Source organism: Microtus pennsylvanicus, chromosome 13 (assembly GCF_037038515.1).
Source record: "Microtus pennsylvanicus isolate mMicPen1 chromosome 13, mMicPen1.hap1, whole genome shotgun sequence".
Taxonomy (NCBI): domain Eukaryota; kingdom Metazoa; phylum Chordata; class Mammalia; order Rodentia; family Cricetidae; genus Microtus; species Microtus pennsylvanicus.
Genome location: NC_134591.1, coordinates 36090951 through 36103282, shown reverse-complemented (window position 1 = coordinate 36103282; position 12332 = coordinate 36090951). Strand labels below are relative to the sequence as shown.

The 12332-nt window shown below is 36.3% G+C and overlaps 1 protein-coding gene across 2 annotated transcripts in view; it reads left to right on the top strand.

Annotated features, from left to right (window-relative positions):
- Nucleotides 1-12332, top strand: part of Itgb3bp (integrin subunit beta 3 binding protein) — a 46867-nt gene that overhangs the window by 16977 nt on the left and 17558 nt on the right. For both annotated transcript variants that reach the window (XM_075945169.1, XM_075945168.1), the window contains exons 3-4: nucleotides 5903-6038; nucleotides 9305-9371. In XM_075945169.1, the coding sequence (XP_075801284.1) occupies nucleotides 5903-6038; nucleotides 9305-9371 (203 nt within the window). The remainder of the gene's footprint in view (nucleotides 1-5902; nucleotides 6039-9304; nucleotides 9372-12332) is intronic.

Here is a 12332-nt window from a genome sequence, read left to right as displayed (position 1 = left end):
ATTCTTTGGCCAAATTATGCAAATCAGACAGGGCTATCAGCTCCCTAAAGCTTTGAGAAAATAGCATTGAACACAGGAGAAGATGGGGTTTATATAGCCCCCCCAAAATTGCAAGACTAGACAGTTTTCAAGGGTTGCAGGATTTCCAGGGGAATTTTGGTTACATAGGAACGTGGAAAAATGTCTCAAAACTTGTTTGGCAGAACACCTTATCAGAGTGGAGGTCAGGGTATTGGTTATGGAACATGTCAAATTCCAGAAAATGGGTCAAGACCTGGTCAAACCTAAATTCTACAGAAAACAGGAATGGGTTATTTTGACCTTGTAACAGGTGGCTTTTAATCTTAAAATGGAGTCAGGTTGGTCCATCAAAACACTTAACAAAAAAAGAGTTTAAATAAATAATTAACATATGAAAAGTTGACAGATATAGATTGTCAGAGAGCAGGTGTAAAGCCACAAAGGAGTATGACTATTCCTCCAACTAGAATTGAGAGTAAAGGACAGCAAAAGGGAATTTTGTGTTTCTCTAACATCACTAGCATGACAAGGCAAGCACACAAGCAAACAGGCTGGTGAAAATGGGGAGAGCTGAAACTTAGATATTAATGGAATATAAAGTGATTCACACATTTTGGGAAGTTGTCAAACTCTTACTTTATATATTTAAAGCTAAGCCCATATCTATCCTGTAACTTAGCAATCCCCAAAGAAGTAGAAATGATGGATACACAAAAAGCCAGGTAGAAGAGTGCCCTTAATAACTGAATTCCTAATATTCTCAAACTGGAAGAAGAAAATGGAAAAGCAAACTATGGCCTATTTAAACAAAGGAATACCAGCAAACAATGAAAGATAGTGTACTATTAAGATATACAACAACAGAGGTGATCTCAAAAACATGTTAAGCAAAAGAAGGTTGTATGCTTCATACACTTGAGGTTCAAGAGGCAGCAGCTATGTGTGGGTTTGGAGTTAGAGAGTGGTTGCCTTTGGGCTTGGACTTAAACTAAAAGGAAAGAGCAGAAGGAAATGTATGACGAGCATGCATAGCTCAGGTAGAGGCACATCGGTAAATAATGTCAGAGCTCATCAAGTCAAACTAAGATCTGTTCATTTTATTTAAATCATACTTCAGTAAGTAAACAATGTATTGAATGAAATTGGATGACATTCTGAAAAAAATAAAAGGATCTATGAAAGTATGATTAGAAATAACCATGGACATATTTCTTTAAAAACAACTTTCCCTGAGGATTGTAGTGTGAGATAGTAATAGTATAGTAATATGTATTATTTGTAGTGTGAGATAGTAATAGTATAGTAATATGTATTATTTGTAGTGTGAGATAGTAATAGTATAGTAATATGTATTATTTGTAGTGTGAGATAGTAATAGTATAGTAATATGTATTATTTGTAGTGTGAGATAGTAATAGTATAGTAATATGTATTATTTGTAGTGTGAGATAATAATAGTATAGTAATATGTATTATTTGTAGTGTGAGATAGTAATAGTATAGTAATATGTATTATTTGTAGTGTGAGATAGTAATAGTATAGTAATATGTATTATTTGTAGTGTGAGATAGTAATAGTATAGTAATATGTATTATTTGTAGTGTGAGATAGTAATAGTATAGTAATATGTATTATTTGTAGTGTGAGATAGTAATAGTATAGTAATATGTATTATTTGTAGTGTGAGATAGTAATAGTATAGTAATATGTATTATTTGTGGTGCTGCAGTGCCTTTCAAATTAAAGACGGCAGTCTAGTCTCTTTAAAATTGTGGAAGATGGGCCAGCAAGATGGCTCAGCAGAGGGTTCTTGTAGCTAAGGTTTATGAATGAAGCTGCATGTCTGGAATCTACATGCTAGAAGGAAAACATCCTGGAAGTCATACACACAAACTAAGTAAGTAATTGTAAGAAATAAAATAAGTTGCAGAAGACTAATGCAGATTTAAAAGAAATGTATCTAGACAGGCATGGTAGTGCCGGTCACTCGTCCCAGCGCTGGGCAGACTGAAGCAAAGAGGATTTCTGTGAGTTGGAAGTGACCTGAGCTGTGTGGTGAGTCCAGTCTGGCCTGTGCTACAAAGTGAGATCCTGTGTCACAAACAAAATAAATAAGTACAGTATACCATCTTCTTCAGCCAAAGGTTTTTTTCCTTTAAAATTTTTAATGTTAAGTTTATATATAATTAAATGTGTGGGTCTTGGGTGCACATTTAATGTTTTTTAACAATGTATGTACCCTATGTATTAAACACCTTATCGAATGGTAGAATGTTCCTGTCACCATAAACCTAATATATTGGTCACACACACACATATTGAGACAGGGTCTTACTTGACTGTCCTAAAACTCACTATGCAGACCAGCAGACTGGCCTCTAATTCCTTGAAGTCAACTTACCTCTTCCTTCCAGTGCTTGCATTAAAGGTGTGTGCCGCCATGCCCACCCATTCCCTTTATATGCATGTGTGTTCATATTCTTTCCCCGTTATCCCTATAAGATTACTAAGTAAGTGCAAAGTTCTTTTGTTCCCTGTAGCTACTGTAAAAGCAACAACAAAATCTCAGTGTCTCTAGTACCAGTAAGAGTAGTCATTATGACAGCTCAGAAATGGTAGATCCAAAATGAAAATCACCCAACACAATCAGTTTTTGGAGTTTCCTAATATAAATTCCAGACTAGTACTGGCAGTATGCCATAATTATATCATAGGTGGGACATTCCAATAGCCTTATCAATCAGAGTAAGCTTAAAATAATTATCTGCCGAGGCATGGTAATACACTTATAATCCCAGCACTGAGTGAAGGTCATAAGTTCAAGACCAACCTGGGTTAGTAAGAAAGAACCTATTTTAAAAGGGAAAAGAGACCAAAGACTGATCTGCCTTCAGCTGCTCTTCTCTGGTTATCTGGATACCTCTAATACCTGTTTTAACTATCCTACTGATAGCAGCTAATAGTTCATAATAATAATTTTATATCCCATATTTCACTCTAAAAGAACCCTTAGTTAGTACTTTCTAGACCGCTTATAAGAGGTACAAAATCAATAATATGCAGGCACCTTTTTGGTTGAAGATGATTTTAACAAGGTGACAAAGCAAGCTACAATTCATGAAGAGAATCAAAGGTAAATGCCTTATCTATTGGAAATTATAGAGAGAGCATTGATTTTTTTTTCTTAGCAGAAAGATCTATGCTCAAATTTTAGTTTTGCTAAGATAAAAGGTTTGACCTCTTAACGGAAAGTACAGTAGTAGCAATGGGACTGATAATAATCTGAATCTTAGAACACAGTCTTTGTTTAATGGTAGTGTTAAATATTTCTAAGGTGTCAGTAAATATCTGAAGCAGGCATAAATTATTATAGAAGTGGGTTAGTATCTACTGCATTTTGTTTGCATCCTGAATCCTTTGCCTTTTCTAGCTGACTCTAATCCTCTCACCTTTTCTTTCCTTTTTTCTAAAAGGATCAATAAATGACCCTCTTCTCAGTCTCTCTCAATCTCTTCCCATTATCAGAGGTAATGTGTAAGTCCCTCAGAGCTTGGAGGAAGGCAGAATGGAGTTCTTAGGATCCTAGGATTGTTTTTTTCTGAATCTTAACAGGTTAAAAGTTAGAAGATCGTGGTGAAACTGAGGGAAAGAAGCATTTGGGGAAGTTTATGCACACAATATGCCAATATACTAAGATGTGTGATTGCTGGAGGAAGCCCCAGTTAGAGAGTAGGCAAAAGTAGAGTTTTAGTTTCCTCTCTGTGTATGGTAGTTATAAATATTTCCCTTTTAAGGAACAGAAGTGACTGAGAAGAGGGGAGAAGAGAGGAGGAAATTCTTGGTATGAAACACAGAGATTGGGGAGGGGGAGTTTTCCTGAAAGCTATAAAATTGTTTTCAAGAAGAAATATATTATCTACAGTTGCAGTGTTTAGACATTTGGCAATTGGATAAAATAATTTTTGGTGAAAATAGGAAAACAGATGGACATAAATGTACAATAGGGCAGTAACTTTCATTCCTTGTACATACACAGTGAAATCATTCTGGGCAATAAATTCTTGGAGAAGTTGACTAGGGCTTGGGAAAATGTCATAGTTTATGACCGAATACACACAAAGAGGTGAAAACTCAAGATGAAGAGGTAATGGTAACTACCTGGTAGAGAGACTTAGAACCCTTTCATCCCGCAGGAAGGACTGCATTAGAGATAGAATGCTACAAGTGTTGGATATTTTTTAAAAGATGCTGTAACAATTTTGGCTATTGTGGATATAGGAAATAAATGCCTTTTGTTCCACCCAAACAAATATATATCATTTAAAATGTTAACTATAAAAATTGTTGATCCCATAGTTTCTAGAACAAATACCAAGGTTACTTTTAAAGGTGACACAGCTGTGGATGCATTTTTTCCTCATTCTTTCTTCTCTCAAGCCTCAATTCCTCTTCCTACTTACTTTCTCTGTCTGCCAGCCCCACCTATACCTCTACTGCCTAGCTATTGGCCATTCAGCTTTTTATTAAACCAATCAGGTGCCTTAGGCAGGCAGGGTAAAAAAAATGCAACACATCTTCACTAGGTAAACAAATATAACACATCTTTACATAATTAAAATAATGTGCCACAACATACTACCTTGCTTGAGACTGATTCCCTTAGATGACTGTTTGCCAGCCTAGCTGACCCACAGAGATTCTGCTATCTCTACCATCCATCTTGCTAGAGAAGAACTAGGGTGACAGACTTGTGCTATCAGGTCTGGCTTTATGTGGACTATGGGAATCTGAACTTAGGTTCTTATGCAGGATCCTCATGTCTCCATCTACCGTCTTGCCATAAGAGTGCTGGGATTACAGATGGGTTTTATTCATCTGCCTTCATATAGATTCTGGAGATCTGAACTCAGGTCTTGTGCTGATTTAGCTTCCTAGTCCCTCATTATGTTTCCTTATACACATTAGTTAGGTGATAACAAGTAACCACCATAGAAAACAAGGCTTCGAGGAATCTAGGAACAAACAATAGTGTGATAGCAGATATTTAGAGAAAGCAGATGATGAGTTGAAGACCAACACTAAAGAAAAAATAGTTGGGGAAGATAAGAGATAACATTCCAAGCTAAGATAGTAGACTGATTAGAGACCCACATATTCATAATCTACTAATAGAAATTGTAGGTAAACAAATGAGTATATTGAGTAGAGCAGAAGGACCAACTTTTCCTTTTAAGTCATCCCTTATACATGTTTATGTTCTCTAGCGTACAAAAATATATTAATTTTCAGGAACAAATTCTGATGCGTTAGACAAAAATGTGCAATATTATGAAAATGCATACCACTTAGAAGAATATAAAAGAGGAAGCTGCAGGAAGTTGCATAGTTCAGGCAAGTGCTCCAGAGGGTACAAGTGGCAGACCTTAAGACAGAACACTGACAGAAGACTGCAGGTAAGCTGAGGAGAGCACCGAGCTTTCCTAGAATTTCCTTGTGGCTTTAGTAACAAGCACTGCTGAGAGTTTCCAGGTCTGGCTCCATAATTACACTCCACATTATATATTGCGTATTAGCAGTGAGAATGTGCTGGCCAGAGTCCTCATCTCTCACCGTTGGAATACATAGCAGCAGTTAGTAATGTTTCATGTCAAATTTTCATAAATATCAAATTGAGATGCCCTAATTATTGTAGAGATCTGAAATATCTACCTCATTTGAGAGGAATAATGTTCACTTTGAAGGTGATAAATACATTCAACACCTGAAAGAAAGAGCAAGGAAAGTTGTATTAATTTGCATTTTCCTGAGTTACTTAAGGTATTTTCAAAGATCTGTAACTAAATGTTAGTACTTCTCTTCAAAATTATTATTTATTTCTAGTCATTTAGTCCTTCAAAATGCAGAAGGAAGAAAAGTATTACAACTTATTCTCCAACAACTGGAACTTATCAAATGAGCCCATTTTCTTCTTCTACAACCCCCAAAGAACAAGAGTGCGGAAACAGACCATCAAATGGTTAGTTGAACATTCTTTTCCACTTATGGTAAGATTCTTCTAGTTATTGGTTAAATCAAGATTTTGATTTAGTGATATATAGCTCTTGTTGCAGCTGGTTTTTCTCTCTTCTCAAGGAATTTAACATAGAAAAGGCTAGAGTGAAATGTTACTTTGGACATAAATGTAAACTTTGTAGGCACTTATTTTAAAATGCTGCTGCTGTTCCCTTACTATTCCATCCATTAAACAGAAGTTATGGCCTGACTGCCTTCAGCTACTATCAATTATAATGGTTACAGATATGCCCTTAACAAGCTATCCATCATGTGCATAAATTAAAGGGCATATAACTCAGGTGTTGCCACGCTGCGGTTTAAGAGGGGTACTTCTAAATGTTATTCTTATCCATATTGTCCATTTAGCTTTACCCACATTTAGTATATGTTTACATAGTTTACACTTATTGTATTTCAGCCATAATTTTTTTCATACAGAATAACCTAATTTTTATGTAAAATTATTTTAAAATATTCTTCATTTAATTCTGACATTTATATTTGTTATTCTCTAGTAGTTTGCTGCTAAGATCTATATTTAAAGGCACAAGTCTCAATTTCATATGCTTAATTTTTTTATATTGTAAAAGGTCATGAATCGGTGATGTCATTTTCTGTAATATAAAATTTTAAATAAGCTCAAATTTAATAAAATGTATTTATGCTGTGGCTAGCCTAATTTATATTTTATTGTTTAACATTTATTGGATGTTAAGCATATACTAGAATGTATAAAGAAATTGTCATCATTTTACCTAAGATATTAAGCTATTGAGTGTCTTTAATTTTAGTTTAACCAAGTGTTTTATCCTAAAGCTATTAATATTATGTTTGTTTCCACAAAACTTATGAAAATCTATACATTTCTCTCAAGTTCTATAGTTTTATATACCTGATATAGCTTCTTAATTAAAAAATAATAGCTTAGAGATTGCATATCTCTGTATGAATATCTCAGTAGATGTTAAATTGATGCATACTCAATTTCCATATTGAAATTAAGTAAGGACTTAAGGGAACATTCCTTTTGCCCATAAAAAGATTGGTCACATGATTTCACTTGACATTTATATGGGTAATTGTCACATTATAGGTACTAAGTATGCTCTTTTATAAAAAAGTCAAACTGCAAGGGTTTCTGAGGTGCTGGCAATATTCTACTTTTTGACTTATGTGGTGATTACTGGTTCACTTTGGTTATTAATTAAAGTGGACATATGTGTTTAATTTACTCTGATAGATATGTATGTTTGAGTATATGTGTGTGTGTATATATATATATATATATACACATATACACACATATCACATATAAAACTTTGTTAAGGTCCTGAATTAATTCACATCATTTGTAATCATACTCTCAATGATGTCAATACATCTCAATATGTCTTCTGAATGTTTTAGAAATAAAAAAGCCTAATCATTATCAGATATCATAAGTTCCAAGTTATAAAATAAAACAAAGTAATTTAAAATTCAGATGAGATCATGACCTCCTTTTCTATTTCCCCCTTTTAAAATATTGTTCAAACTTGAACAGGAAATTTAAATAACATTTAGAAAACAATTTATTTCTACTTGCTCCTCATTATACTTGATAATAAACCCCAAATCCTTATACTTGGATTTTGCATGTTGTGTTCAAGTCTCACAGATCGAATGTGGAGGTCAGAGGGCAATTTTGAGTGTCAATTCTCGCCTTCCGTCTTGTTTCACTTGTTTCTGCTGCTGGTGTGTTCTCTGAGCTAGCTGACCTGTGAGTTTCAGAGCAATCTCCTCTCTCTGCCTCCTGTCTCCTGTAGGTATGGAGGTTACACATGTGCACCCCCACACACTTCTGAGACCGAACTCACATCGTCAGAGTTGTATGACACTGAACCATCTTCTGAACAAAAGCCATTCATCCATCAAGTACCATTTTTCTTCCATGTTTTAGCACCTTTGTCATCTTGGTCATGCTGAGCCCGTGCTGACTTTGACTCTTTGGTCTTCTTCCCCACACCTCAGAAGTACTGGGATTACAGGCATGCACCACCATGCCCAGCTTAGCTGAATTATTTTGTGTAGCTTCTTTAAAACAGTAGCTGGCCCTAATAAGTGCCATGTGTTAACCATCGTCATCATCACCAATAATTGTGCTTTCAAGTCTTATCCACTGAAAGCTGTTTTCCTTAGGTAAGGAAAAGGCTCCCTGGATTCCTGCCAGAACCTTTAAAAACAGTTCTGAACTCAGTGTAGAGTCAGTGATAACACACTTATAATAGGTGTTTTGTAAAGTTGTATTTAAAAAAAAAGTCAAGAGCACAAGTGTTAAAACATGTGTATATAATCTAGAAAGAAAAATGCTGATATGATTCCATTGTCCTCCAATATGTGCTGTGTGTTGTGTTCCCTCTTTTTGTTTGTTTGTGTTTTGTTTTGTTTTTCTGGGAGGGTTTTGTTTGTGTAGCCCTGGTTGCCTGGAACACACTCTCAAGACAAGGCTGGCCTTGAACTCAGCCACCTGCCTCTGCTTCCTGAGTGCTGGGGTTAAAGGTATTTACCACTGAGCCAGGCGTGTATTGTGTTTACTTTTTAAGGAGAATGGAATGAAGGAAAGAGAATGATTAACTAAAAAATGTTATTTGGAGAGATATTTAAAGTCCTACTTAGTAATTGAAAAGTACTTAAAGAGCTAAGAAAACCAAGATTTTTATTGACCCACATAGTGGCTAATATATGGTTAATTATTATGCAATAATACAAATATTTAGAAAAGCATTGGACACCTGATAAAAATTCTAGTAAAATAATTTAGGCTGCCACTGGCTTCTGGGGATAAAATAGGGACATGAATTACAAGTTAAGGGAGCAATTTTATTATTTGATTTTGGAGTATACTTTACTGAATATACTCAGTATAGTACAAAATTCAAGAAATTAACTTTTGGTCAAGATTTTTTTTTAAAGAAAGGAAATTAAAAACTGAAACAAAATACTTTCTTTTCCTTACTACCCTTCTGTTTTTCCCTTCCTGTTTAATATTCAGCAGTCTAAATTCAACTTTGTTGTGTGATTGTTTTCTAAGCTGAGTCAGGTAATGCTTACCAGGCCAGTCTCAGGCCTTCTGATTCAGTCTTTCAGGTGCTGGAATTACAGGTAGCTAAAATTTGTCAATTCAATCGATTAAAATTTGGCCAATCACCTCTTTAACATTGTGTTCTTTTCTTTGTTACACTCATGTAGGAAAGACAAAGCAGAATAACCTCAGCTCACCTGCGAGAGAGGAATCCACAGCAAAAGACAGCGATGAGTAAGCTTGGCTTTAAAGTTACAGTCACTGAATCGTACTCGGGAAAAACTTGACTGTTTTTAAATGAATCCTTTAATTTTTTGTAAATTAGTAGTTTATAACTGGGCTGAATTATTCTATCTAAACATTTATTTATTTTATATGCTTCTCTTCTTAACTCTCTGCTGTTAAGGAAAGTACTTGTGTCTTACAGTGGTTATGTAGCAGGAGTGTATAACGCATTCATTTTAATAGTGATTAAGCCTAGGTCTAGGCTTGTGTATATAGACCAGTTTGAGGTAAAAACTAATAAGAAAATCTCCATTTAACAGACACCTGGGTAGAGAGGGAGCAGATTGGCACAGGCATGGAGGGAGAGGGTGAGGAGGGCTCTCCTCAGCCCAGGGTGGACGCCAACACCCAGCCCAGTTCACATTGGCCTGCCACCAGTACCTCTGAGTGAAAGTATTTTTTGCAGAAATTCTGTGTATCCTAGAAATACTATTTATGTATGCCAACCTGGAATGATTGAATTATCAAGGGAGTTGAATTTGCAAAGTGGCTCATATGCTCACCTCATCTATGAAGTGATTTCTGCATGCTATACCATAGGATGTAAAGTGAAGTTTCAACCCACTTAGAGCTCATAGTCTTATGTTATAAGTTAATATGCCCTCAATTTAGAAATGAGGTATATTGAACATGTTTTCTAAATCATTTATAGGGAACTCTGAAGCGTTTATCTAATTATTCTTTATTAATAAACACTCAGGAGTCAGAAATGGAATAAGCACCTGATTGATCAGAGAAGTGGTGGCAAAGTAACCAGTGACCTCCTTTCTTTTTTTCTTTCATTTTTTAAAATTTATTTATTTAAACAATCTTTTCCTATTTTACATACCTATCCTAGTTCCTACTCCCTCCCATCCTCTCACTCCCCCCACTTCCTCCCACCCCATCCCCCATCCATTGCTCAGAGAGGGTGAGGCTTCCCATGGGGAGTCAACAAAGTCTGACAAATCACTTTGAGGCATAACCAAAGCCCTTCCCCCTATATTTAGGCTGAGCAAGTTATCCCTCCAAAAAGAATGGGTTCCAAAAACCAGTTCAAGCACTAGGGATAAATCCTGGTTCCACTGCCAGTGGCTCTACAGACTGCCCAAGCCACACAACTGTCACCCACATTCAGAGGGCCTAGTTTGGTTCTCTGCAGGTTCCTCTGCTATCAGTCTGGAGTCAGTGAGTTCCCACTAGCTCAGCTCAGCTGTCTCTGTGGGTATCCCCATCATCATCTTGACCCCTTTGCTCATATTATTGCTCCTCCTTCTCTTTGACTGGTCTCTGAAAGCTTGGCCCAAAGCTTAGCTCTAGATCAACTGCTTCCATCAGTTGCTGGATGAAGGCTCTATTAAGGTAGTCATCAATCTGACTATAGGGGAAGGCCAGTTCAGGCACCCTCTCCACTATTGCTAAGGTTCTTAGCTGGGGTCATTCTGTGGATTCCTGAGAATTTCTCTGGTGCCAGGTTTCACGCTAGCCCCATAATGGTTCCCACAATCAAGATATCTCTTTTCTTGCTTCCCTTCTCTATCCTTTCCCCATATCAACTCTCCCATTCCTTCATGTTCTCCTCCTCTCTCCCCATTTCCCACCTTCTTCCCCTCCCATCCTCCATTCTATTGCCATTCCCAAACTCCCAGTTTTCTCAGGAGATCTTGTCTATTTCCCTTTCCCAGGGGGATCCATGTATGTCTGTCATTGTTATCTAGATTCTCTGGGGTTCTGGACTACAGGCTGGTTATCCTTTACTTTATGTCTAATATCCACTTATGTGTATTTACTGTGTTTGTCTTTCTAGGTCTGTTACCTCACTCAGGATAGTTTTTTCTAGTTCATACATTCACATGCAAATTTCAGGATGTCATTGTTTTATTACTGTTGATTAGTACTTCATTGTGTAAATGTACCATGTTTTCTTTATCCATTCTTCAGTTGAGGGGCATCTAGGTTGTTTCCAGGTTCTGACTATTTTAAATATGCTGCTATGCACATAGTTGAGCACATGTCCTTGTGGGTATAATTGAGCATCCTTTGGGTATGTGCCCAAGAGTGGTATTGCTGGGTCTTGAGGTAGATTGATTCCCAATTTTCTGAGAAACCGCCATACTGATTTCCAAAGTGGCTGTACAAGTTTGCATTCTCACCAGCAATGGAGGAGTGTTCCCCTTACTCCACATCCTCTCCAGCATAAGCTATCATTGGTGTTTTTTATCTTAACCATCTTGACTGGTGTAAGATGGTATCTCAGAGTTGTTTTGATTTGCCTTTCCCTGATGGCTAAGGATGTTGAGCAATTTTTAAAGTATCTTTCGGCCATTTGAGATTCTTCTGTTGATAATTCTGTTTAGATCTGTACCCTATTTTTAATTGGATTTTTGATATTTTAATATCTAGATTTTTGAGTTCTTTATATATTTTGGAGATCAGTCAGTCCTCTGTCCAATGTGGCGTGGTGAAGATCTTTTCCCATTCAGTAGGCTGCTGTTTTGTCTTATTGACTGTGTCCTTTGCCTTACAGAAGCTTCTCAGTTTCAGGAGGTCCCATTTATTAATTGTTGCTCTCAGTGTCTATGTTACTGGTGTTATATTTAGGAAGTGGTCTCCTGTGCCCATGTGCTCAAAGCTACTTCCAACTTTTTCTTCTATGAGGTTTAGTGTGGCTGGATTTGTGTTAAGGTGTTTGATCCGTTTGGACTTGAGTTTTGTACATGCGTATAGATAAGGATATATTTGCATTGTTTTACATGTCGACATCCAGTTATGTCAGCACCATTTGTTAAAGATGCTTTATTTTTTTCCATTGTATAATTTTAGCTTCTTTGTCGAAAATAAGGTGTTCATAGGTGTGTGGATAAATATCAGGGTCTTTGATTCAATTCCATTGGTCCACCTGTCTGTTTTTATGCCAATAGCAAGCTGTTT